General features: G+C 45.1%; 2 protein-coding genes across 44 annotated transcripts in view; both read right to left on the bottom strand.

The window, feature by feature from the left end:
• LOC108034477 (titin) overlaps positions 1-2,380 on the bottom strand; it is an 80,900-nt gene extending 78,520 nt beyond the window's left edge. For all 34 annotated transcript variants that reach the window (XM_050885867.1, XM_050885865.1, XM_050885862.1 and 31 more), the window contains exons 1-2: positions 2,166-2,380; positions 904-1,256 (exon numbers count right to left, since the gene is read on the bottom strand). In XM_050885867.1, the coding sequence (XP_050741824.1) occupies positions 904-1,087 (184 nt within the window). In that variant the 5' untranslated portion in view covers positions 1,088-1,256; positions 2,166-2,380. The remainder of the gene's footprint in view (positions 1-903; positions 1,257-2,165) is intronic.
• A 2,287-nt stretch (positions 2,381-4,667) lies between these two features.
• LOC108034875 (titin) overlaps positions 4,668-27,846 on the bottom strand; it is a 36,480-nt gene continuing 13,301 nt past the window's right edge. For 3 of the 10 annotated variants that reach the window (XM_017110072.3, XM_017110073.3, XM_044095181.2), the window contains 14 exons: positions 26,822-26,998; positions 25,656-26,411; positions 24,047-24,241; positions 22,492-23,917; positions 22,211-22,371; positions 18,906-20,697; positions 17,607-17,813; positions 16,973-17,157; positions 15,039-16,688; positions 13,188-14,637; positions 12,183-12,614; positions 11,529-11,611; positions 11,266-11,446; positions 10,354-10,699 (listed from right to left, as the gene is read on the bottom strand). In XM_017110072.3, coding sequence (XP_016965561.1) covers positions 10,596-10,699; positions 11,266-11,446; positions 11,529-11,611; positions 12,183-12,614; positions 13,188-14,637; positions 15,039-16,688; positions 16,973-17,157; positions 17,607-17,813; positions 18,906-20,697; positions 22,211-22,371; positions 22,492-23,917; positions 24,047-24,241; positions 25,656-26,411; positions 26,822-26,998 — 8,799 coding nt within the window. In that variant the 3' untranslated portion in view covers positions 10,354-10,595. Of the gene's footprint in view, positions 4,827-6,061; positions 6,410-10,353; positions 10,700-11,265; positions 11,447-11,528; positions 11,612-12,182; positions 12,615-13,187; positions 14,638-15,038; positions 16,689-16,972; positions 17,158-17,606; positions 17,814-18,905; positions 20,698-22,210; positions 22,372-22,491; positions 23,918-24,046; positions 24,242-25,655; positions 26,412-26,821; positions 26,999-27,846 lie in introns of those variants that run through there. The other 7 variants (XM_044095183.2, XM_044095182.2, XM_017110076.3 and 4 more) reach the window with 7 other exon arrangements.

Genomic DNA, 27,846 nt, shown 5'->3' on the forward strand with positions numbered 1-27,846 from the left:
ATGTTGACTTTAGTTTCAAGGAAGTTTTTTTTTCGATATTTGGAAAACTTTCTTTGATTTTGAAACTATCAGAAAGAATAACATTGGCTGAATGGGTTGAGTCCGATGAGTTCAATACTTATTTTGAAAATTTAAAATAGAGTGTTAGGTATTAAAAAATTAAATATTAGAGATACGTTTGAATTTTCCTTACTTCAACCACTATCTGCTATCTAACAATCTTCAAGTTTCTAAGACTTTGAGCTAGGAAATAAATTTAATGAGAATTTATGACAATAAAACATTATTTTAACTGAAAAATAAATTGTGGCAAGGAAGTTTGAAAACCGGGAAATCATTCGAAAAATCATTCTCTCAATCTAAATATAATATTCGAAGATAATGATGAAAAGCTTTTATTGTAAAAAGCTTTTACGAAACATTAGGATTGTCAAAGAAAAAACTTGGTCCTCTTCGACCCTTAGAATATTCCATCTAAAATAGTATAATCGAATTAAGAGAATAATTCACTTCAACTAACCATTTTCTAAAAGACCACAGAAAAATTATTTTTCTAGAATAGAGTAGCATCTATTCTAAATTTAAGATGTTCCTTAACCACATTCCAGGTAATATTTCTAAATAGGAATATCCCCTCGATGACTTTGATGATTTAATTTTATATCTTAGAGCTTTTTTGATTTTAGCGAGCAAGCTTTTAATGATTTCAAGGCCATTTTAGTGAAGAAGCAAGCAGGTCCTGGATCCTTCGGCCAATCAGCGGAAATTGCTCGGGGACAGTGGGGATTCTAAATCCACGGTGTGAATCCCACCGAGCCTCGCAAACTTCCCCCAAGATCGGCCGCCCTTGGGAAGCAGGGACATCCAAGGACACGGGTGACTAGGACGAGGTGGAGGACTGACCTTGCCGCTGGGTGGTGAATTGGCTGCGCTGGACGTGCTGCTCGGTGCGGCTAATCCTTTGCTGCTGGTGCTGCTCCTGGCTGGAGTGGGAGTACTCCTGGGTGGAGAACTGCTGCACCTGCTGCTGCTGCTGCTGCTGCTGCTGGTTTTGCTGCTGGTACGGGTTCGGATTTTGTCGTTGCATTTTGCTGCGTTATATATCACTATATATCATTTAAAATGACAACCAAATCGCTGCAGAATGAACTGCACTGTAGAATTGAACACCTCGCGATCACTCTTTCTTTGATTTGCTTCTTCACTTGATATACTTCTATATATATTTATCTCTCTCTGGTCGCTTCTTTAAATTGCTGAAATGGAAACAATAACTTTTCAAGGACTTTCACTTTGGCTAGGCAGCGGAAAATTCACGACACTTCTGTTATGTATCACTGCGATTTTGGCCAACATATATATTCATTTTGTGGTTTTTGCATCTTTGATTTACTTTCATGTTTGCCTGTCACACACTTTGTTTAATGGCTTTGAATTTTCTTAGATATAAATCAGGCGAGATCGGAGATCTTTGCATGACGTTCATATCAGCCATCCTTCTTCATATTCATTTTCATATTCCGTGCCTGTGAGGCATTTCCAACTATTTTTAGCCTCGAGAATATTTCACTGCGACACACAGATACGCACTCACACACACTCCCTCTCACACACACCACACACACACACACTCGCCCAGAGAAACACAGTCGGTGGTAGCTTCTTATTTTTCACGGGGCTATTAATAAACTTTTTCTGGTTTCTCCTATAGGAGAACCTTGCATTGGCCCAATGATCTTTGCCGAAGAATTTTCACACTTTTGCTGGCACTATCTTGGCCGTTCCAGCGGGTAATCCTGGCCAGGATCAGCCAGGATAGTGCACACTCACACACATGGCAGAGGGAGCGCATATGCGTGATCTTTTGATATATGCAGGTTCGACCATATATATAGATCGCTTGATATCTGTTTGCACACGATTTCACAGTCCATTCGTTGAATTGGGTGCGGACCCACGAAGAACCGATCCGATACGATCCGAATCGGAATCCGAAACGAAGCACCCGATCGGGTGGTATTTTTAGATATTTAGCGCACTGAAAAATTCTTTCGGCATTTTCCTCGAAGTGGTTTCGTAACCAGAGAAAATTTTCATGAACACTTTTTCCATTCACCATTCCTTCAGGATTTTCACATTTTTCACACTTTAACACTGATCCTTACTCGAAATTGCGTTATCCTTTCGACGTTCTATATATATTTGCGTGTGTGCGGGACTCTATGCGAACGAAATGGCTGCGAACGCATACATATATCTGTACCGTGTGGTGCGTTTAGATATAGATATATGTAGGTTCTTTTAAAAAATATCTATTTTCAAACTGTTTCAAGTCATAATCCCCGAGACTGAAACCAAGACGTCGATCGTTTGTGAGGTGCGAGCGAAGAATGACAAAATCTCGCGGAGAATGCGATCAAGTAGCTGTGCCTGCCCAGCCGAACTTCGCCGAACGCCACACGATCCCCAACGATCTCACGTCGAGATCTTGGCGAGTGGAGATCTCGCTCCACATGAGATATTTTTGCATTTTCCTCGGGACCCACCATGTGGTTGTTTTTGTTGTGGGAAAACACTCTGAGAGTGTTGAATGCACTGCGCAGCACTTTGGGGCATATAGGTTATGGGTTCGGTATAGTAGGGTTCGTCTCAATGCTCAAGAATTCGCGTTTTAAATTTCGGAGTAAAGTAAACCATTAAATAAATATGGCTTGAATCATCTACAATATATTCTATTTAAGTTTATAGTCTTTTAAGTTACTTTTTTGTTTAAATAAAAAAAATTATTTACTATATGAAGGAGCATCTTTATGTTGTTTATATCGCGACCACTCCAAGCTGCCCTTTTCAATGGCTTTTCGATCAAAATCAAGTTGCTGGGAGTCTTTTGGCCCGGCCAACCGATAGTTTGATAAACATTTGCCCCAGGAGACTCGACAATTTGCCTTGGATCGCCAAAAAGAGAGGAAGATATCTCCTGGGAGCCTCTACAGCCGCCCGCTGCTTCTCTTGGACGCTCTCGTTGGGGATTTCGAAAAGTGTTCGGGTTTTGAGTAAGTTGGCTAAAAATATATGGCGATTTATTTTTGACACGTATTTTTCAACATTGTGTGCACGAAAACGAGCATCTAGAAGACATCCTACAGAAATTCTAGATACTGTGGGATACAAATGCATACACACGGCACAGATCCGTATCTATTGATTCCAGCTAGAGATCCACTCCTTATGTTGCCCTCTATTCTACTCCAAAAATCTGGAGGAAATGTCCATCACGGTTGAAATTGGACAAATAAATAGGTAATCACAGTTGCAATAGAGTCTTGGGATTAATTTTTGCATAATATAATTAAAGCTTAGAGAGATTTGGCTCCTGTTGGCTCTGCCTTCGTGGTTTTTCACATTTTCCACATAATTTATTTTGTTTGTCTAAAATTAAAACCACATAGATGTAGAGATATGTATAAAATTTGGCTCGTCCGCCCGTTTGATACATATAACTTGATTATTCATTTTGTCTCTTAATCATCAGCATAGAGATAGATGTGTGTTTCAGTGAGCAATTGGCGAAAAACTGTCGCAACTTTCTATTTCTTTTTAGCCATTTCAGAAAATCTCAAAAACAAATTGCACCTAAAACGACGAGTTGGTTTTAGCCTTTTATGGCGAGGAGTTGCCCCAAGGCAGCCACTAAATCGCTGTTTACGGCAACCTGGTTTGCAATGGTCATGCAATATTGTTTTTTATTGTGCACAAATTAATTGTTAACATGGCCAGGGGCACTGTGGTAGTGGTAATGGTAGCACAGCAACTCAGTAACAGAATCATTAAGTTACAGACGCGGCGAAGTTGATTCTAGGCAGCCAGGCGCAGCGACGGCAAAGTTTCGACTGTCACCGACAAGCTACAAATGTATCTACAGCCATTAGAGTGGCTCGGCCAGAGATAAGCCAAGAAACAGGCACGCATCGCGGCTAGCTTTCTTCTGGCTGAAATATCCACTAAAACAACAACAGGAGTAACAGTTAGCCGGTTCTGCAAGGCAGATTGCAAAGACAGTTTGCGTTTGTTGTTAGCGATGCGCTACGAAAATGAAAAGTGTACACTGAGGAAAATTTTGTTGATTTCAAGCCCAATCAAACATTATGCATGATCCATGTGATATTAATTCGGAATTGGATGGGGCACAGCAAATAAAAAAACATTTTAAAAATGCATTTTTTTTTTTCTTTTTTACAAGAAGTTTACACACCGAGGTTCTGAAATTCCCAACCAGTTCAAGCGTTGCATGAATTTTCATTTAATTTTATAATAGTGGTATATTACCTCATAAATTGCAACACAATAATCGGTATTAATTAGCCTGAAAAATAGTTTTTGCAGTTTTATAACATAACTTAAAAAACTAATAGATTATATGTAATTAAACATAGATAGGATCCTAAAAGGTATCTACGGATCATGTCAGCTTGATCCTAAGCCCAATTTTTCCAAGTGCACAGCTTTTCCAAGCAACCACTCGCTTGACAGCTGTCCGTAAGATTAACAGCACTTATCTATCTGACCAGGCTGAGGCTGTATCTGTATCTATATCTTATCTCGCAGATGCTTGTGCAAAAATATTCGCCCAATTATGTCACGGCCAGAAAATGTGCCAACAAACACAGCACGTATACAAGAAAACACTTCACTTGTCTTTTAATTAGTATTATTAATGGTTTAGTACATATAATAAGGCAACTCTGTAGGTTTAGTTCATTTTAGTTTTGCTCAAAAATTAGTCTGGCTTCTCCCAGCTCTCGAACTCGGGCGATGCATTCAATTTACTGCAAACAAGAAAAGAATCCAAGATCAATTAGCGATCGGGTGCAGAAGACAAGATCGACAGGATGGAACGAACAGATGCTGGATGAGTTGACACTTGAGTTGGAAGCGGGCAGAACATGCAACATGCAACAGGCAGCGAGAATGATGGATAAATATAGAATCTTTGGATTATGTGTGTGAATGCCACCCCCCAAGCCTCAGAGCTGGCGACCCCAAGCCGAGCCGAGCCCATCTTGAAGTTATAAATACACTGCAACATCTCTTCTTTATTTTTTACGCAGATGTAATGAGCATTGCCAGCGACTCACTGTGGCATCGAATTTCACGACCATTGCAGCCAGCCTCAATCTGAATCTCAATCCCAATCCCAAGTCCCAGTCCCGGTCTTGGGCCCCTTCATTCAGCAAAACCATAAAACCGAAACGAAACGTCGACAACTGCGATTTTGCGGCGACTGCGCCCCAAGAGCACTGCATGCCAAGCGGCAATTTAGGTATAAAATGTCCAAATGTGGTCGACTTAGTCCCACATAGAGGGTATAATCACTATCTAGCTATTTACATTTTTAAATTTCCAAATTAAGAAACGTTTGCCAACCTAAAATCTTTATTAAGAAGGCCTATTCCTTAACAACACTTGCATTGCATCATATTTTTAGAGATATATAAAGAAACACAGACCTGTTCCTATTTTCTTTAAAAGTATTAACAATGGGTAAACATTTTTATAAAAGAATGATAATTAATCTTGAACCAAGAAATTGTATTTTTGGTCATTTAAGTAACAGCAAGAGTATCCCGAAATCGCCTCTGCCTAGTGAATTTCTAACTTTTCTTCAGTCTTTTCATATCAATTGTTTATAAAATTAGACACACGAGTCGCAGTCAGGGTCTCCACCTCCCAGCGCCACTGGCGAACCTCCCTTTCTGGCAAATGAAAGTTGCGATGTGGTGCAGAGCAGTGGCTGTAATCTATATTTAGTGACTTTACATGCGGTACCTCAAAGATATTCGAAATATGTGTGTATGGATTGCGTGACATGGCGAATGGATGCGAGAGCTAGAGATTGAGAGATCGCGACTGCCCATTTGTAGCTAGCAATTTTCCAGATCGCTTGGGTATCGAACTGATGCATTTAGCCGATGATTAATTATGGATTGTACACGCATTATGGAAACAGCATTTAATGTAAGCCAAACAAAGAAATTCCAATAAAATTGAGGAATTTGTTTACCTGCTTGCTCACGTAGCTGCGGCTCCTGGCTGAAGTCCGAGATGGACACGGTCTTGGTGCTCACGTAGCTGATGGACTCGATCGTGGTCTCCCACTTCTGGAACGTGTTGATGGTGTCGCTCCGGAGAGCTCGGTTGTGGCTCCTCAGCGGCGTCGAGGAGCGCAGCGACATGGTCGATGTGGCCGAGCCCATGGAGGAGCTGGCCGGGGAGCTGGTCGACGTGGAGGAGAACGAGGCCGATTTGCGCAAAGGCCTTTTATTGGCGCCATTATCCAGGGGCTGTTCCGAGGCCTCCGGCGCCGGTTCCTCTTCGGTTATTAGCAGGCTGTCCGTTTGGGTGCCTTGATCTGCAGAGGATTACACGGAAAAAAATGGCATTGCTGCAATTAGTACGAATAGGTGAATCACCAAAATCTACAAAACAGTTTTAATAACTATCTCAAAATCTTCAAAAAATCTTAGCTTCCTTAATTCAAGTTTTTTAAATAAGTGACTTTTTCTCTCCTATTCCTATTTTAATTGTGTAATATAGGTTTAAAAAAAAATATATATATAATTTAATGTATATATTTGATATATTTTAGGTATTCTATCTTTAGGTTTTTCCAGAGTTCCTTAAGATAGTACGTATTCTATAATATTAACTAAGTAATCTTATACGTATACGCAGTAATTCTTTTCTGTGCAGCGAGGACTGCGAGATTCGGCGAATTAGAAATGCGGAAATGATTGGAATCTTCAGTTTTTATGGCTGCACTGCTGCGTTTTTATACTTCTGCTTAATTAGCTGAAAACAATTAAAGAGTAGCGCCTTTCTGGCAATTAGCGGAATTCGTGTTTACGCTAAAACTTGGCCCCGATTTTCAGCGCAATAGAACAGAGATCCCTGCACTGTATTTTCAACACACCAAATTGTCTATTGTCTGCGTTTGTTCGCCGTTTCGTTTGCTAATTTACAGCGTGCGTATAAATAATCAAGTTGCCAAGAATCTTTTGGCCCCGAAAAGAGTGACTGACGCGGGCAGGGTCATCAACGCGTGGCGGCAGCACGGATGTTTCGGGATCCCATTCCCCAGAGGCAAAGCCATGCCCATTCCTCAGTTGAGGCTGCCTGTCATCGGGGATTATGCAACTGAATTTCGCGGCTCTTTCAAGGCGCCAGTCCCTCAGTTTGTTGCGCCCAATTAAATGAAATCTATGCATATAGACATTATAAATATTTTGATGTTTGCACAAACGCTGGGCGAACTGAAGTGCTAAATGCTGAATGTTTTTAGCCAAACATCTGCGCAGTTCTGGGCCAATACCTTTGGTTCTCGAACTGCTGCTGGTTTATTACATTCCTCTGCTGGCCGTGGGTGTGAGCAAAACAATTTTACGAGCCTCCCAACTACTTTATAGTATCGCATTCGGATGCCTTTGGCTCTTATCCAGTTTATAAGCGTATATATTCGGCTAAGGTATCTATAAATTGTCGCGGCAGCCCAAGAATTCGAGTGAAACCAAAGCGGAAATAGTCTTATTAAAATTTATATGCGGCAAGTGCGCCGGCCATTCAGAATTATTTGCCAGAAAATATTAATTATATAAAACAAGTGTCTTTATTTCTGCAGTACGGCGTAATAAGCTCAGCGATCCACTCGGTAAATAGCTCATTAAGTCTCCTATGATCTCAATGATCCCAAGTTATTATGCATTTATCAAAGGTGCGACCACGCCTTTGCCATGTTGACCAATCCAATACAATAAACCACTCAACTGGATCCCACAGAAAGATCCATCTAATGGATCGCCGAATTGTTTCCTCATCCACAGAACTCTGAACGAAACAAAGAAAATCTAAGAAAATATGAACGAATATCTAAAGTGGCAAAGGAAAATCTGTGTGTTGTGTGTGGTTTGTGACTTGTTGCGCTGAGTTCATTTGCTATTTTAAGGAAATTACCCAATTAATTTAGGAAAGCACTGGGAGCAGGGAAAAAACCATAATGCGAATGTTTGTGTAGCTGGCGGAAAAGACTCATCACAAAAAAATGCAGATGGGACACTTCGGTGGTCAAAATGTGGCACATATTTTGGCACTCTGGCCCGCAAATCCAGGCGATTTAAAATCGCTTTCAATACAGCGATAATGTTTGGCTTTGGGTATTGGGATCTGGTGAAATAACATTTACCATTTCGCGCTGGCAAAACATTTGCCACACGATACACAGATATTGTGTTTGCTCTAAGGCGAGTGAAATTTGGCGAATGTGCCAACAAAAAAAGAAAGATGTTCTGCGAAAAAGAAAAAAATAGATATACTAAACAAAACGGACACGGCCCGAATATTTCGGTTTCGCATTGAAGAACGCCACACGCGAAATGTTTTTCATATTTTGCATCGAATTTATATTTTGACATAGTTTCATAATATGTATCCCACGGCGTTTTATCGCTGCGGAAAGCAATTTTATGATTCATTAAGGTGCAATATCTGGCCATATGTTCGCATTCAAATCCGATTTCAACGAAATTACCACGCCATTATACTTTCGCAAGCGATGCACCAAGCACTGGCCATGATGCTGCAAATGACTCAGAGTGCTTGCATTTGGCCTGTGAGTAGGATCTAATTTGTTTCTTGGACCGCTGCCTAATGACCAGAACACTTTGGCCAGGCACTAAGCACACACAATTAGAATTGGCAGATTGGCAGGCGAGGACCTTGAACCACCCGAAACCCCAGCCACCCACTCGACCACCCACCCACCAGCGACTAATCATCGACAGAAGTGTGTCATATGTCCCAAAGTAAGTGGGAAAATCAGGTCGAGAGACATGCCCATGGTCTGGTTTATGCTGAGGAATGTGCATCCCTTAAGAGTGGTATTTAAATTTAAATAGCGGGAATTGTAGGTCCTTTGCTTTTAAATTTGTGCTTGGGAGATACAAATTTTAATGTTTAACCATTCAAGTCAAAGACCATTCAATTTCTTGTCTAGCAATTATTTTTAGTCAAACGAATTTTCAATATAATTCTTTTTAAGACTAAGGAAACATTTGATTTGACTTGGGTAAAAAATATAATATAATATATTTAAAATAATATATATAAATTAATATTTGTTTCAAGTGTATTTGTTTCTTAAATTTTAGATAAAATTGACGTGGATATTGTAGATACTATGATTTTAGGGGGTGTAGATACAATTAAAACACCTAAATGTTACTTGAATACCAAGAAAAACCCATTTAAAATTAGCAAAACTGTTTCAAAATTATAGTCGCGTGCTTTCAAAAATCTTTTCCTACTTTCAGTGAAAAATTCTAGTAGTTTGGCAACACTGGCGGTGATTCGGGTTGGGTGTCAGTGTCAAGGACTCACTGAGGCCTACATACTGGGCGCATGTGTACTCAGTGCCTTGACAGCCGAGAGTGTTTATGTCTGGCCTGTCCGAGTTTCCTCGCTGCCCCTTTGTTTCTCGAAAATTGTTCGCATTTTGCGCGTTTTACTCGCCGTTGATTCTTGGCAAGCGATCGCGACAAAAGGAACATGCCAAGAAAATTAGATAAATAAACACTGGCGAAAGGCAAATAAATCATTTATGAGCAGCAAAGCGAAACATAGTCGGACCGTCAGCCGCCCACCCACATTTCATTCCACACAAATCCAAACATTTGTTCTACCGATGCCCCTCGAGTTTTTTGAATCATCTTCTGACCTGATTTGCAAAGTAGTTTTTCGGCCTAGTTAAAATATTTGTGCGGCAATGAGTAATGGAAAGCAAATGGCTGAAATTAATTGGTGGACTAAGTGCTGAGCATGAGAAATGGGACTTTAAAATTCTGTAATTCATTCAGAAAATTAAATTCAAAACTTTTCCGAACAAGCCAGATAATGTGTGCTAAGGAATCATTAATCTTGAGATCAAAGATAAACGAAATTAATGTCAAAACCAATATGGAAAATATTTTCCAAAGATCTGAGGGTTTGATAATAATGTAAATATACTATAGGGAGATTAATAAGTCTTTTTTCCACATTTTCATCTCGGAAAATCGTAGCCATATGGCTTTTATTTATAAAATCAGAACTCAATATTTTTGAAAATTTCAAGATCAGCTATGGCTAGGCGCCATCTACCGCCTAAATCTCTCGAAAGCTTTTTCGAATGAAGGAAAATAGCTTTTTCGAAGAATATGCCAGATTTTCCACCCAGAGAGCGCCACTCTTAAAGCTTTCCACGATCAGCAGTGTAACGAAAAAACGGAAAATACAAAAGGTAGCCCATAAAACACACTTTACTGCTTCGTTTCAATATTGGTTTATTTCATTTTCGACAAAAACACAAGTAATACTATATTCCTCTGTTGTATGCATGTATAATGGGTATTTGGCTGAATGTTTTTCTAAATTTCCATCAGCCCAGAAAACAATGGGGCTCAAAATAAGAGTCGCAGGCTCAGTGGGTACACACACACAATAAGGCGAAACTTTGGCATTGAACAAATCATAAAGCAAATTATAATAATAGTTGCATTTAAACGAGCTTAGTATCTAAAGCCGCGGTTTGTGCTCGAAACGGTCAAATTTCCGCTGGTGGAGGCCGCTCCCAAAGGATTCATGGCGGTGCATGCGTAGCTGCCGTTGTCATCTGCCGGATTCCGAGCCATTCCAAAGGATGCCGAGCGTTCCAGGAGCAATCGAGGAAGAGAGAAGGTAGAACGATTAATGAGCTGCCCCGATTGGATGGTGCACAGAGCGAAATTGGGGGGATTACTAATAAGCCCTGTGTTAGCTTGAGTAAAGCTCAATTTTACATTACCTAATAATTTTTAAATCATTTTTAACTTTCGTAAAAACCAATTATAATAGATCTTATTATATCATGTTAAGTAATGGCTAACTAACTATTATAATTAAATGACTAACTTCCGAAAAACTTTATGATTTAAATTCATAGCTTCTTAAATCTTCTCAAACTACAAGAGTATAGAGTCCCATTAACTGATTTATAAAAATAGGTCCTGTAATATCTCTCTGAAGAAGTCAAACACTATTTTTAAAAACCAATCTAAGTGGTAACTAAAAGGTCCTTACTTTGGAAAGTGGATATTTAAAAGGTTTCTTAAGATAGCTTAATAATGATGGATCCCCCAAAACAGCCCCGATTTCGCACAGTGCACAGACTCGGATGACCTGGCTGTCCGCAGTACTTACCCGGATAGGCCTGCGGCAGTGTCAGCCGGCACACGCCGTTCCGGTACTCGATGCAGTGCCGGCTGCCCGGCTCCAAGAGGCCGCCGTTGTGCGTCCAGTTGACCTGCGGCTGCGGATGCGCCTGCACAATGCACTCGAAGCGCGCCGTGCCGCCCACTCCGACTGCGATGTCTTTCAGCGGCTGTCCGTGGAAACGGATGGGGTCGGGGAGAGATTTAGGGGTTTCAGTCCACGTGGTTCTTGGGTTAATGACTCGGGCTTACCGTTATGAATAATGGCTGCCTTTGTGCCAGCTCATCGCGACTCAGATGCGCATTGACGGGTTCCGTATTGGGCAGTTCCGGCACTGGAGTGGTGTGGGTGAAACCATTAGAATCTCTGGCTCAGCGTTTTCAAAGCGCATCCATTAGTGGGATTAGCACGCGGCAGGCACGGAACACAAACACTTAGAAGTACGTTTCACTTTAAGGTTTAAACACGAAGAACGCAAACAAACAAACTGGTCATGCAAAAACAAGGCAGCAAGCTGGATTCTTCGGTTAGCATGCTTTTCAACGGTTTGGGGTTATAACAATAGCAGGACCTGCTTATTTACACACTTAAAAGTACTGGCGGTGACGGTTTTGGGGGTTAATCACAAGGGCGAAAGACCATGGTTGGCTTTTTTGGGCTCAAAAGATACAAACATCAATCAGCAATATATAACCTCTTTTAAATATAATAAATACTTTAAATACGAGATTTTCAGCTTATATCTTTTGTGACTTTCTTTTTAGGCAACAAGCGACAACCGTGATCACAACATAAACGTGTCCTAGACTAATTGACAACATCGATAGCGATTGTGGCAGCGTTAAGCCCTTCTCATAGATGGCTTTCATCTGGGATAGCCTTCTGGGCCTTGAGTGCTTCAATACCTGAGCGGATCAGATGATCCGGAGGCAGTCGGGGTGCCTGGGCATGGAGGCGATCCAGGTGGATGTCGAGGCTGTGGCAACTGGGCAGGCTGTATCGCTTCTGGCTGTTGACCACCGTTCGTGGGGCCATCGGCCTGGAAGTCGAGTAGTTCCTGGCCTGACTCCTGCGCTGCACCTCGTTGTCGGAACTGTATCCTTGAGCGGATCTCTCGTGCTGCACGGGAATCACCAGCTCGTTTCCGGGCGGAAGTTTCAGGGGGTAGGGCGAGTGGCGTCCGTTTTGGATGGGCTGGGCACTCTGGCTCTTGCCACTGCTGTTCCACTGGCTACTGACGAACTTGTGACCCTCGCCGGGAAACAGGATGCCGAACTCATAGCCGAAATCGTATTTGAAATATATTAAACCGGTATTGGGGTCGACGCATTTGGTTCCTGATTGCGGTTCACAGACAAACATACACGATAAGGGTTTTTCTTAATGGATTTGATTGGGGATTGTTAGCCCTTGAAGCAAGCTCGGATTTATCCTGATCATATGAAGGCAATGATAATATGACGAACTTATAACTAAACGTAAAAAATAAGGGTCTACATTTCAATGTACAACTCATAAGTTTTAAAATAATAAATATGTACAAACAACTAAAATGTTCATTGGATGGGTAGTGATTAGTACATTTTGGGAAACAAAGTTTAAATAATAATAATAATGAATTGGTTTAGTATAAAATAACTAGCTCTTCAATAAGACAATTTTAATTAAAATAAGAAGACAAACGTAAAAAATGGTATATATAATTTCAACCTGCTAAGAGTGATCTCAAGATGATAACAGATTAGTACTGGGTATGTCCGGAGTGTCAAACGAATGCAAATTTCTCAAACCAATTCAACCGAATTCTCATTTTTCAAATTTTAAATCTCAAAATACCAATTCAAATGAGGGGAGCTGGCTCCAAATCTCTACTGCAGGTTTAGTCAGAAGATTGGTTGGATTGGACTTACCATATTGAGAGACGCGCGACTCATCCCGGAAGGCCTGAGGCTGCTGGCTGCTGCCCTCGCTGGGAGCCCTCTTGAAACCCGGTCGGATGCCCAAGCCATTCGATGCCGAGCTCCTTACCTCCCTGCTCACATCATCGACGAACTGATGGGACTTCTGGAGGAAGGTGGAGCCCATCCGCCGGCCCTGATTCTCGGCCTGCTGCTGGAGGGAACTGTAACCATAGCGGGGCAGAGTTCCGGCCCTATCAATCTGATCCATGGACTGCTGCTGCTGTTGCTGTTGCTGTTGCTGCTGTTGCCTCATGGTGGAGTTCCTGTTCAGGGACTGGGTGCGATGTTGGGTGGTCACTGTACTCCCGCCGCGCTGCTCCTTCTTCAGGGTATTGATATCCACGTGAATCTTGCTGGGCATCTCGGGACCCCGATCGAATTCCATGGGTGATAGCACCCTCTCGTAGGTCCTAGGCAGGCTGCAGGATCGACTGCCTCCTTGAGGTGGGGCCACTCGCCTGAAGCCCTTGGTCAAGCCATCGCCATAGGGGGACCACAGAGGTTGGATGCGTGCTCCCTCAATCTCACTCTCGTAATCACTCTCCCGGAACTCCCCGGGCACAAACTTGGTGGGAGTGGCTGGCGGTGGCAGATGGGATTGCCTCGAGGGGGTACGACTTGTGGCCGGACTGTAGGGGAAAGGCTCCAGCACGATCTGCTGATCCCGCTGCTCCTGCGGACTATCGAAGTGGATTATCCTCTTGGTCTGCTGCATATTCACCACTCGCTGCGAGCTCTCCGTGGACTCGTGCATCTGCATCACGTTCTTGGTCTCGGTGGCCACCTTGGCCAGGTGCATCGGAGCTCCAGCAACAGCATTGTAGTACATGGTCGGACGGGCGGTGGCCTGTGGCTGCTGCTGCTGTTGGGTGGCCGCTATGAACTTGGCCGCCACTGGCTTGGGCTTGAAAACAGGCTGACTTTGCTGCTGGTTCTGCACGAACTTGGACTGCTTGGAGCTGCTCTCCGTCTTGATCTCATGGCGTATCTCCTTGCCAATCGGTTCAAACTTGGGCCTGGCATACTCCTGAGGAGTGGGCTCAAACTCCATGGGCGAGGGAGTAATCACCACCACCGGGGACTTGTGCCCATTGGTGGCAAGGTTTGTGCGAGGAGTAGGTGTGGGTGGGAAGACCACTCGATAGCCTTTGATCTCGGCATCTGACTCATTGGCGCGGGACACGGAACGGAAGCGTTCATCAATCTCGCTGCTGTAGTCACTAAACTCCGCCGCCGGGGTCTTCCTCTGGGCAGGAATGGGACTGGGATAGGTGACCACTTGCGGTGGTGGTGCTCCTGTCGTCGAGGAGTACTTGGTCTCCTGACGGGAGGAACTGCTGCTGCTCTGCATGTTGTGGGAGTAGTTGCTGGTCATACTCGAGGAGGTGTACTTGTAGTCCTAAAAGATAGTGCATTGCGTTAATAAGAATCTATCTTTAATATTGAGAAAACACAGAGGGTAATGTGAGTTAACGAACGGGTTTAGATATCAGGCAAATCAGTTAGGGTTAGAGGGTATGGTAAATGAAGCATCAATCAAATGAACGAACAGGATATCTTGTCCCTCGAAGGTTTCAAGATCGAATGCAAAATGTGGATGATGATCAAGGAGCTTAGTGATTAATTGGTGCGATTTTTTCGGGGCTTGGGTGTTAGCCAGTTAGCTAGTACGAACAACAACGACACAGAGGCTTTTTGCTGGTGTAAGGAGGAGCTTTCTTTTCGGGCTCCCAGTGCTAGCAACAACGACAATGAACGACAACACAGATAGACACACAGAGAGAAAGATCTAATGCGAACCTTCGCCTCCTGGCTGCTAAAATTCGATTGAGGTGGCGGCACCACCTGGGGTTGCACCTGAGGTTGTGGCTTGGGGGTGAAGTAAATAGGTGCAGGAGGTTCGGGCTGCAGTTTGGGGAATGCATTTCCCACCGACGATGATGACTTGGTTTCGTAATAGCTCGACTCCGACTTGCGATAGCTCGAATGCTCCTCTGTATCAGCCGTGTAGCCACTGGACTTGAAGGAAGTCTCCATGGTGGTCTGTTGGGGCTGCTTGCGATTTCCAGGCTCCACATCCGATTCACTGCCACTGTACTTGTACCGATCACTCTCGTAATCGCTTTCGTAGACACCCAATCGGGTGGGTATAACCGGAGGTGGTGGTCTGTAGGTGGTGCTACCCAGGGGCTTTGGCTGTGCCGGTGGTACAGCGGCTGGAGTCAAGGTGGGCACCGAGTGGGGCAGCACTTTGCTGGGTCCCTGGATCAGGTTCTGTTCCAGCTTCTGTTCCATGCTCTCCACCAAGGAACGACGACGTGTCTCTTCCACCTTTGGTGCAAAGCAAATCTCTGGTGGTGTCCCCGGTTCCAGCTCCACATTAACCAAGTGAGTTGCAGGAGTTGCTGTTGTCGAAGGTATGCTCTTTGCTATCTGATTAACCAGGAAGGGTGCATTCAGCTCTTTCGACGGCGTTGGTGTGGCCAGCTTGGAGATCACTGTCTTCTCTGACTTCTGCTCTACATCGCTGGTGTAACCAGTCACTCCAGTAGGTGTCCAGAGCCTCGACATGGCCACACCTTCGGCGGAGGGTTTGGGTGAGGGCGAGCGAGGATTCTGCTGGGCAGGAGTGGCCAGCACTGCTGCAGGTCGCACAATCGGTTGTCCATACTCCACCTTAACCTCTTTGGTCGTGGTGGTTTCGTGCTGCACCGTCTGGAGGCCCAGGGGTGGCGGGAAGACGGGTACTCCTCCCTGTGGTGGAGGCTCCTTGGGCTGGACCTCGGAAAGAATTTTTATCTTCTCTGTGATCAGTGGCACCTTGGGCTCGCTCCGTTCGGTTTTCGGTGAGTAACAGAACTCCGGGGCATCTCCTGGTATCAGGTTGAGACTCCTCAGTTCCTCCGCCAGCGATTGCGCCTGTGGTTTTCGCACCACCGTCTCCAGGGGCTTGAAGGTCAGTGGGTTGGGTCGCTGGATGACGGTCTCCTCATCGATCTTCTTGAAGTAGTCGAACGAGGAGGAGGTGGTGCTCGACTTGTGCTCGCTCTGCTCGTATCTGGTGCTGGTCAGCGTCTGCGGCGGTTGCTGCTGTTGGCCAAAGGTGGTGGCCATCACTGGTGTACACGGTTTGGGGGGCACTGGTGGTGGGGCTTTGGTGGTTGTGGCGGTGGGCTCTGTCTGATCTGGCTGATCCATGCTGGCGGTGGCAGTGTTCGAGGTGATGGTGATAGTATCGTTTGTGGTCGGTGTCTTGGGACGTGGGGTCAGCTCCGGCAGATCCAGATAGTTCGATTTGTGCTCTAGACGCATGGTTGCCTCGGTGGTGCAACGATGCTCAGTAATCACTTTCGACTCGGACAAACCGTGGAGGTCATTGGCACTGGTCACTTCGGTCTGACTGCTCTGGTACGACTGTTGGTTTTCGCCGTTCTGAGTATGATTCGGGTTCTAAATCGTTTTCAGTGTATTTTTGTGTGATGATGGAGTAGGTGGTGTGGCAAACCCGTGGAATGAGCAAAGCGAAACGAAAGAACGAACGACGTTGATATCATGAGAGGAGAAAATTCACAAAAGTTTGGTTTATTATATTGATCGATATTAAATTATAAGTTAACAGAGTCGAAAAAGAAGAGATAGAATAGATCGGAGTAGATTGAAAGAGTTGTAAAGGTGAGTCGTGGAGGATAATGCATAGTAGTCGGTGGTTAGATATTGAGCACATGCACACTTACTTCGGTTTTGAAATCGCTGGATGGGGCCACAGCTGCCACGGGGCCCGTCTCATAGACAATCGTCTTGACCACCTCCTGCATGCGTTCCGGAGAGGGTTCCAGGATGGCACAGTCGGCGATGCTCTTGGCCTCACCTCCTGCATTTGTGGCTCGCACCATGTACTTGCCGGAATCCGAGGTTTGTGCTAAAAAAAAGACAGAAAGGTGAACAATAAATAAAATATATATATATATATTTTTTTTTTTTTTGAGGGCTAACTATTAATTTAAGCTGTGAGTTAGTTAGGATGTTGCTATATGGCGATATTACATTTATTTTTATATAGTCTTTCAAAATATATAAGACTGTTCAGCAAAGATTTGCGCAACAAAAATAAAACAAGCAATTAAATCTTATATAAACATGTTTTGAGACCCAAAGGCTTTGCTTGAGATGTTTGCAAAAACATTTTAGTGATGCTGTTCGATAAATTAAACATTTGAAAAATGTGGGTTAAGTAAACAATTTGCCTGTTTTGCCATTTGGCTGTCATTTCCTTTCGCCAATTTTGAAAGAAAATTCGAAAGTGAAAAAGTGAAAAAGCCAACATATATAGATTCTTAAACGGAAGAAGTACAGAAAATGCATAGTTACCCTTTTCGATAATAAGCCTGTAAGAGTTTCCTTGGGCCAGCAGGCGATATTCAGAGATACCAGCTTCCTTGAGAGGCTTGTCGTCCTTCAGCCAGGTGACCGTGGGTTCGGGCAACCCGGTGACCTCCACCTCCATGGTCAGCTTCTCGCCCCTCTTGCTTACCTGAGCCTGCAGACGTCGGCCAAAGACGGGTGGGAATATGGTCTCTATGTGTTTCGAAGAAAAGAACACCAAAACAATGAGCATTAACATTTGTGCGCCTTTGTGTGTCATTGCAACAGATTTCTTGCTGAATAATTTACTTGAACAGCCGTCCCAATAATCGGCCATAATGAATAATTCGTTCAGACAGCCGACAGGCAGTAAAAACAATCTCAAACACAGATTGCAGGCGGCAGCGACAAATCTGCAAACGGGCCGAGTAAATAAACGATCTCGGTCTTCAACGCGATTTACATAATAATAATTGCAGACATTATCCCACAGCCCCAGCCCCAATCCACGACCATATCCACATCCCGTTGAACCACCACCCCCACGGCTGCCAGAGAATATTTATAAATTTTTGTAAGAAAATCTTTTGCATTGGCCAAGAGAATCTCCCTCACCCGGGCAGCCACCAGCCAACAGAAAAGATTGAAATATAAACAAGAACAATATAGCCGAGAATCATCATCCTTATCATCCTCCAACAACCCCGTCGGCGACCACTAAAAACTCATCAATATTCTGGGGAGCGTTCACGGCATTGACGTTTGAAGATCTATTGGCGCTCCTGTCCCCCCGTCCCTCGACAATGACACTTTAATGCTCTCCGCTGATTGATGTGGACGGAACAAACGCCAACATATGATATAGGGTCTATAGCCAGGGGAACATGTGTATGCGGTTTTTTAGATTTGTGAACACTTTTCGCCAGCTTTTTTAGTTCGTTTAATTCTGGGAAATCGATTTCCCAAGCCAAATAGTCTGGGGGTGGTCGTAATTGGATAGGTTAAATTAGGTCGCCGACAGCCTAACGTTGGGCGCCATTAAATAATTAACATTTAACATTTCCGTTTGTGCTGTATTTTATGTTTCCCTTAGAAAAAATTTCCACATTTATTTGTAATTAATGGGTCAGGGTTTTTGAAGTTAAAAGAGGAATTTAATTCGAGCAATAAAATATAAATATCAGTGGGCTAAAAAATTAAATAACCTGGAGATATTCCTTTTACAATCCTACTTCTATTGAATCTAAAATTAAGCAGTCCTGCCATATAATGTCCCCCTATGAATACCCTCTTACCAATACTCACTTTTTACTACCAGATCCGCTGTGCTGGTGGACTGACCCACCGTGTTGGAGGCGGTCACCGCATATCGTCCCGCATCGGCCACGCCCACCTGTTTGAGTTCGATGGTCACGCGATTGCACTTGTTGGAGATCTTGGTGTGGGCATCCTCGAACAGCTGACCTCCGTTCTTCTCCACCTTGATCTCGGGCGAGGGAAAGCCATCGTAAATGGCCTCCATGCTGACATCGGCGCCCTGATCCACGATCTTTCCGCTGAGGGGAGTGGTGAACCTCGGAGCAATCTCTCTCCTGAGGCGAGTGGGCGAATCGGGAATGGCCACGGCGGACTGACCATTGGGTGCACTGGACTGGATGAAGCTGAAGGACTTCTGCTGCACACTGGGGCTGCTCATCTCCTTGCTCTTGTGCAGCTCCTGGTAGTGGTGACTCTCCACGATCTCGGGCCTCTGCTGGCCAAGTTGCTTCAGGGACTGATCAATGTGGGCGGAGGAGTGATGCACCTCGGTTTGCGGGGCATTTCCCTCATAGGAGTTGACCTGCGAGGTGGAGGTGGTGGTAAAGGTCTGCTTCTTGATCGTCACCCTCGAAGATTCCGTGTTGTGCTCCTGGCTCACTGTTTGAACGTCACTAGAGGCGGGCGGACCGCTGCCCCGGATATTCAAGAAGGCCACACAGGTGGCCTTTCCTGCCTCATTCTCCGCCACACAACTGATCTTGCCCACGGCGTCGTGGGTTAGCTTTTGGATGGTCAACACCTGACGTTCTCCACTGGTAGAGACCAGGAAATTGTGACCATGAACGGGTTGATCGTTGAAGAACCAGTGCACCTTTGGCGTGGGCTTGCCCTTGACAATGCACTCGAACTTGATCACCTCGTCGATTTCGCCTTGCTTGTCGCTGAACAGTTCTTTAAATTCGGGACACTGGTGACGGTCTAGGATTTCCACTGAGGACTGGCTACTCCTGCGATTCTCGGGAGCGTTCACGGATTTCACTATGAGATGCGAAAAGCACTTGGCATCCCCCGCGGGATTGGTGACCTTGACGGTATAAACGCCCTTGTCATCGCCACTCACATTGTTCAGAATGAGCTTGAAGATACCCAGTTCGGAGTCTGATTGGGTGGTGATCCTCTGGTCCAGCTGGAGTTCCTTGTTGGTCAGGAACCACTGAGCAGTCAGCGGTTGATCGCCACTGGCCTGGACTTCGAGGACCACCTGCTCGCCTTCATCGGCCAGGACATCAGAGAGAAGTCTTTCGAACTTGGGCAGCGCATCCTTGGGCAGGGATTGCCTCTCCGCCTGGGCCCGAGTGGCAGGTTCCGCCTGATTCAATGGAGTGACCTTGAGTTCACAACTACTGGATGCTTCTCCCGCCGAATTGATGGCCACCACCTTGTAGTGGCCTGCGTCCTCTTGGTAGACCTCTTGGATAATCAGGGAACATCTGTCCCCCTGGAAAAGCAACTGAACATCGGCGGACTCCTTGACGGGTCGCTCGTTGTGGTACCAGATGACCTCGGGCTCCGGCTGACCCACAATCACGCAGTCCAGCCTCACGGGCTTGCCCTCGAATATGGAGACGTCCTTGAGGGGCAGGTGGACGGCTGGCTTGATGGGCTCTATGTCGCTGGCCATCTCGGAATCGGAGGTCTCGTTGGGCAGGCGACCCTTCACTATCACGTTGCAACTGGTATAGGCCTCGCCAGCTAGGTTCTTGGCGCTCAGGACGTAGGATCCGGCGTCGTTGGGATAAGCCTGCGGGATTATCAGCGTTACGCGGCCGTATTCGTACTGAAAGTGCAGAGAGAAAATCACGGGAAGTCTAGTCAGTTTGGGTTTCGGAATTCACCACACCCCGAAAAACGATGGTGGATTTTGAACGCTTTCGGCTCGTTCTAGTTTTGTGTGCTCTCTGCTTTTTTTTTGCAATTAAATTTTCCTCCTTTTTTACAGCGATTCAAATCTTATTTACGAGTGTGAGTGCGAGTGTCTATGTCTGCGGATGAGGCACATCCGGCGGCCTGGAGGGGCAGACCGAAAAACACTTTGTTTATTTTTCCACAACAAATGATCTTTGTGTTGCCCCAAATTGCAGGAAGCACCTGAGTTCAGGTGTTCAACGCTCCAATGGAGAACAATCAGAGATATTTTTCCTCTAATTGAAATGGTTTAATTCATCAAATAAAAGTGAGATCATGTTGTATCAAACAAGCGACGGCGACGGCGGCAATTAAAAGTGCGGCCAATGAAATCATTTCTTTTAACTTAATTTTTTTTCAGATTTTCTGCTCATTTCTCTTTTTGCCAAATGAAAATGAAAATCTGCAAATACATATAGGCAGATTTGTGTACACAATGTTGGCGCCCACAATAAACAAATTGCCTGGCCTGACTGTGGTGAATTGGATTCGCTATGGTCGCATGGCTCGTTGCACGGAGGAGCTGCCAAGAATTGCAGCTATTAGATATTATATGGTCTGTATGGTCTATATGCCGTCTGCCCAGCTTATGCATCGCACTATCTGTCCGCAAAGTGCGTTGGCGTGTTTTCAAAACGATCGCCTTGAATTCTGTTTGACCAACGATCATCAACGATAATCATGTTTTTTCGGGAACGGGGGAAAAATGCGTGACTGACGTCAGTCAGATGATTTCTTTCGGATTTTGGAACTACAAGATTGTCGAGTCCGAACCGCACATGCAACGCCCACCGCAAAAAATGTTTAATTCTCGCTGGTTCTTCCAGCCAAAGATTTTCATGGGGTATACACAAAGTTGCTGTGTATATGGAAATGGTCAATCGCCAGACAGTTGGGGGAATTGTACTGGGTGGTATTTGTTTACCCTTCGCCGGGGAGAAAGTCGACGGAAATCTTTGGGGGTTTCCTTTCAGAAACCGAATTAAGCTAACATGTTTATGCTGATTTTTCTACTACAAAGAGATTTTTACAATATTCAATGCATAATTTGAAGTGGTAACAAGGGGAACAAATGTTTTTGCAAAATATTTGGAAAAGTGTATTTTAAAGATTGTTTAATGTTAAAAGTAATTCAGATGTCTGGTTAAACCGCTTATTAATATTTCAACACTTTGTCATTCCTTTATTATTTACGCCTCCCAAAAGGGGACAACAAGTTGGCAAAAAAAACATTAAAAGCCAAATCATTCGCGGAAAATTTTATAAATAAATTTTTATCTGTACGGAATGGTCAATATGGTTCTATGAACTGAGAAATATTTCCAGTAAAAAGTACCATTTACTAGAATGTTCCCCGTCTATTTAAAAAAAAACATCTAACTCACCTTGGAATCCCGCGGCTGGAAGGGCTTGCCGTTGTGCAGCCAATAGACTTCTGGCCTGGGAATGCCACTCACAATGGCCTCCAGTTTGATCTTCTGACCCACTCGAGCCATGGCATTCGAGAGGGGAACCTTGAAGCTGGGCAATTCAGTTGGTTCCAGAGCTAAAATGAGAGGAACACATAAAATAAGATAATAAATTACAATTTAGTTTGATTTTATAAGAGGAACTAAAAACGTTTTAAATAGACCATGTCCATATATAAAAAATGCAGTCCACTTACGTTCCACAATGAGAGAAGCGGAACAGTGTTCTATTCCCGCGGGATTTGAGGCGCTGCAGGTGTACACCGCATCATCCTCCAAGAAGACCTCCTCGAACTTCAAAGTGGCCTCACCATTATTGTAGCTGATCACATAATCGGGCGCATCATCGATGCACTTGTCGTTCTTGAACCACTGGACCGTGGGCAAAGGAACTCCGGCCACCACACAAGCGAACTGGAAGGAACTGCCCTCGGTGGCCTTGCCGCTCTCCAGGAACATCAGGATTCTTGGGGGCACCAACTGGACCTCTGCGGCATTTTCCCGAACGGATAGTGTGGCATTCGTATCGCAAGTTCCCACCAGATTCGAGGCACGGCAACTGAAACGTGCCGAGTCGGCGGCAAAGGTCTCCTCGATCACCAGTCGGCAGATTCCCTTGTCGAAGGTGGTCTTGTAATCGGAATTGTTCTGGATGCTGATGCCATCCTTGAACCACTCGACAGAGGGCTCCGGAGTACCCGTGACCTCGCATTCGAGGACCAAACGATCTCCTTCGCGAGCCACTGCATCTTTTAGGGGACGAACGAAGAGCGGAGAGGCGTAGCGCAACTCCGTGAAAATGGAGTTCACCTGGATGTCCTTGCGGATGTTTTCGGTCACCAGGCGCTGTTGATCCACCTGATCGCGAAGGGTCTGGAGCCTGGTAATCTCCTCCCGCTGGATGCGGGCCTCCTCTTCTCGCTTCGAACGGGACTCGTTCTCCCTGCGGGATCGCTCCTCCTCCTCCCTGCGGATGCGGATCTCCTCATCCCTCTTGTTCTGCAGACGCACTTCCTCTTCACGTCGGGCTATATCTCTGAGGGATTGGATGCGTAACTCCTCCTCCCTGGCAGCCTGCTCCCTGGCCAGTTGCTCCCGCGTGGCTTGCTCCCGTATCGCCTGCAATCTGGACTCCTCCTCCCGGACGGCCTGCTCCCTGAGAGCCAGCTCCCTGGCCGCCAGTTCCCTTTGAGCCTGCTCGATGGCCGCCTGCTGGCGCTGGTTCTCCAGGCGCGCATGCTCCTCCCTGAGCAACCGCTCCTTGGCCTCCGTCTCCCGAAGAACCTTCTCCCTTTCCGCCTGATCCCGCGCCTCCCGCTCCCTCTGTTCCTTCTGGCGCTGCTCCTGCTTCAGACGCTCCTGCACCACATTGATGTCCATCTTCAGCTTGATGAAGGACTGGAAGATGTTCATCACATCGTTGTACAGGGACGAGACCTTGTTCATGTCGTGGGCACATTGCGAGGCACTGTCCAGCTTGGAGCGCAGGGCTGCCTCCCTGCTGGTCACATAGTTCTCGATGTCGTTGACCAGGTTGCCAGCCTCCACGGAATCCCGGAGGTAGGGAACCTTGTTGGATACGCTGGTGTAGAAGTAGCTAATCTCACGGTACTCCGCGTCGATCTGGGAAACATTAATGGGTGGTAAGTATTAAAGGATCATGTTCGGGACTATAAATTAAGGATAAATTGTCAGATTAAGGATTAGTTTTAGAACCAATCAAAGATTATTAATGGGCCTTTAATTACCCACCTTTTCGACCACCTCGAAGAATTCGGTAGCCTGGTTGAGGCTCTTTCGCTTCTGCTTCACCTGGTCCTTGAAGCCCTGCCACTTGTCGTTGAGTTTGCGCAGTTCGTCCTTGACGTACCGCTCGCTCTCGGGATTGCTTATCAGAAGCTGCTGGCTCGTGGACTCCGTAAACTTCTCGATCCGCTTCTCGAGCAGCTACACGATGTGGGTGGAACGGAAAAGTGACGTGGTAATCTTTAGAGACGGCCAACAAATATACATATATCGCCGGCAAATTAACCCATTAGGCAGCAACTAAAACGCAGTGTGTCTAGGCAGAGTGCAGCCAAGCGGGAAAATGTTCTCTTACACAGAAGAAAATGCTAAAAGCTCATTGAATATCCAAAAAAAATATATATGATATGAAAATATTAGGCAGAAATAGAAATTCCTAATGATGCTACCGAGGATAATCATTTTTAAAGTGAAATATTGATCTTAAGTGTTTTTCTCTTAGTGCATTTCCATCTCCACCCGCCTTTCGGCTTAGCTGGTCATAAAAATCGGAACGCCAGAAGCAATTTATAACAGCAAATGCCCAACAGCAAATAGAAGTGCATTAAAAAGCGGTCTGAATGTGTTTCTGTTTCTGCTTCGGCTCGCTGTATCCGTATCTCTGAGTTGTATTTCATGTATTTGGCCCAGAGTTTTTAATTACAAACTAACGACAGCTGCCGCTGTCTGTCTGAATCGCCCATCGTCCGCCGTTGACAGCGACAACATTTTGAAAGTTGCGATATTTTCGAAATGTCATCCCGGCAGTGCGTCGTTTCGCTTCCCATTTGGAAATTTGATGAATGTTGTGGGGCTGCCAGTTGGATGTAGTATTTTGGATGTGGCCACCCAACAGGGTAAGCGGGAAGTGATGCAAAAATACGAAGACCATGCAGGGATCGATTGGTTCTATATTTATGTGTCTATTCTATGGCTATGGTCTATGGTCTATATATCCGTGCCTGAGGCTACCTCAATCGTGTGGGCTGTTTGGCCCCAGCGTCGCTGATGGCGCGTTGATTTCAATTGCCTGGGCATTGAACACTAGAATGGGATTAGATCATTCAATAATTTTTAGCCCATCAAAAGTCCATGCGAAATCTATCAAGAGAGATCTGTTCAGCGTCGTGTGGTGTCATCATTAAAGAAAATATGTAAATTTGCGCTCAAATAAGTTATTGCGGATATGAAAAAAAAAATATTTGCCAAGGAAATGTAGTAGTTTTGGCAGACTCTATAGGATACAAAATATAAAATATAACAATGACATAATATCATATATTTCCTTAAGACAAGAAGTAACTATATATGCTGTTTCCTGGTATGCAAACACTCCATTATTTCTATATGTCACTTCCGATTAATAATTCTTGTTCCGGTTATCTTTGTTTTATCGACATAACTACTGAAGTTCTGCTTAAGATTCCAGTCACTCTCAATCGACAGTCCACAGAATCCCGGCACTACATCGCCTAGCGGCCAAATGTTTACCCAATTCAAATAAATAGTGCCGTGGATCGCCGGTGCGAGCGATCCTAACCCACCTCAATAGACCGATCGCCGGGAGTTCACTCACCTCTATGGTCCGTTCAAAGTACTCGAACGCCAGCGACGTGGTCTTGGCCGCCGCCAGACTGTCGACGCTCTGGTTGTTGATCTCGTGCAGCTGCTGGCTCACGCTGTCCAGGCTGCGATCGATGTCCTCCAGGTCGGAGCGGAACTGCTCGATCTTCTCCAGGCGCTCCAGCGTCGTCATGCGGGCGCTGCTGTTCGACTCGAAGTGCAGGCGCAGGTTCTCGAGCAGCTTCAGAATGCGATCGGTGTCGATTTCGCGGGCTCCCGGCGGCTCCAGCACTCGCACCCGATCGATCAGCAGTTCGGATTGTGTGATTAGCGATCTAAATTTATCCATGCACTGATCGCGGAATTTCTCGTGCTCCGCAATGCTGCGATCTGCGCCGGAAGCGGGCTCCTTCTGCTGCCGGGCGAAGTAGTCGTCGATCTCGCGTCGCAGCTGCACTATATTCTCCAGAAACTGCACCACACTCTCGACCAGGGTGCGGTAGTCGTACTTGATGCCATCCAGCTTGGCCTTCAGCATGCGCAGGTTGTTGATCACCTGCTCGATCTTGGCCAGCGACGGCTGGTCCTTCGTCTGGATGCTGAGCGTCGTCTGGATGCGCTGCTGGATCTCATCCTGGGCCCGCTCGATGTCCTGGGTCACGTGGGTCAGCTTCTCGCGGGTGCTGATCAGCAGCTGCTTGGAGTCCACGCTCTGGGTGGTGAAGACGGGATACAACTGGGTGTCCACCTGGGTGCTCTTGGCCACGGTCTAGAGAGGGGTCGAAATGTGTCAGGATTATTAAAGAAAAAGCTCAGGGATTGGGTAAAATTTCTGGAAATTAATTTCTTATCTAAATAATATAGCCATTTCTATAACATTTTACATTTTACACTTGAGTTCCATCCTGAGAAATGGGCTGTAAATTTGCAATCTCCAAGTGCCTTAACTACACTACTCATTAGTTGAAAACTTCTTTGATGCAAAATCTTTAAAGCAGATGCATAAATCTAGTCTCTCATATCTAATTGGCATATGTCTGTACTTGAAATTCGCTCAAAGTGCATTTCAAACAAACCTCCTCAAGGAAACGCGAAAGTCTAAATATATATATACTTGGCACTCTATAAAATCCCGACTAGACGCAATTAAACCCAGAGATTCCCGATCCCCGCACTCACCTCCTCATTGTCGCTCATGACTTTCTCGAGTAGGTATTCGACTTCTCGCTTCTCCGCAATGCTCGTTGTCCAATTCTCCAAACTGCTCGTCACGTCGACCTGCCGCTTACTGAAGTCGTTCAGCGTCTCTTGCACCGCCTGTGCCGAGGATTTGGTCTCGAGATATGGATCCACAATCTGCGCGGCGCGCCGTTAAAAATAGCATGGAAAATAGATGATTTTTATTTTTATTTCCATTTGATTTTTGGTCGTCTTTTGCTGTATTTTAGTGCGGGTTTTTTCTGCTGTGTCGCGCGCGCGAGAAAGGGAATGATTTTCCGAGAAAAGGCGGCGCGTGGCACGCTTCTGTGACTGACTGTGGCCAGGGTCTGCCGCCTTCTGCCACTGCTACTCGAGTCCAGGCCAGGCAGATCCGACCGAGCCGACCAACCAGCCACATACAACCTATCTATAGCCCGGCAGCGCAAATTGCTTTCTTTATTTATGGAGTCGAGCCAACAACTCTCGACGCACAAGACTCGCAGCAGAATCTCCGCGAAGAGCAAAATTTCTAATTTCAAAAATTTCTTTTGCACCCGTTTGGCCGCATCTTCCCGGTTTTATGTTCACGTATGGGGTGAAATGACGTTGTCGTTTTGAGTACATGTTTATGGCTAACCAAATCATATTGTTCATAATTTATAGGCCCTGAGCGGGCTTGCAAAAAATACAAGGAGGAGCGCTGGGAATGGCAAACTGGCATACACTTGAGGTTTTAAATTGTTTTTTTTTAAAGAAAGTTTTGAAAAAGTATTTAAAATACTTTGTGCTTTGAAATCACATATAAATGCGCTTGAAAGTATGCAGGGGAAAGTTGTGTCCCATCGTAGTAAGGTATTTATACCTTTGGGATTGCTTTCAAAGCTTTTATAATTTCTCAACCATTTTCTTATTTTGTATTTGAATATAAAAAAAATGTTACCCTCGTAATTGAGCATTTAAAATAATTTGCTGCCTACTTTTAGACACATTTATAAGTGGGAGGG

Source organism: Drosophila biarmipes, chromosome 3L, assembly GCF_025231255.1.
Source record: "Drosophila biarmipes strain raj3 chromosome 3L, RU_DBia_V1.1, whole genome shotgun sequence".
Classification (NCBI taxonomy): Eukaryota; Metazoa; Arthropoda; class Insecta; order Diptera; family Drosophilidae; genus Drosophila; species Drosophila biarmipes.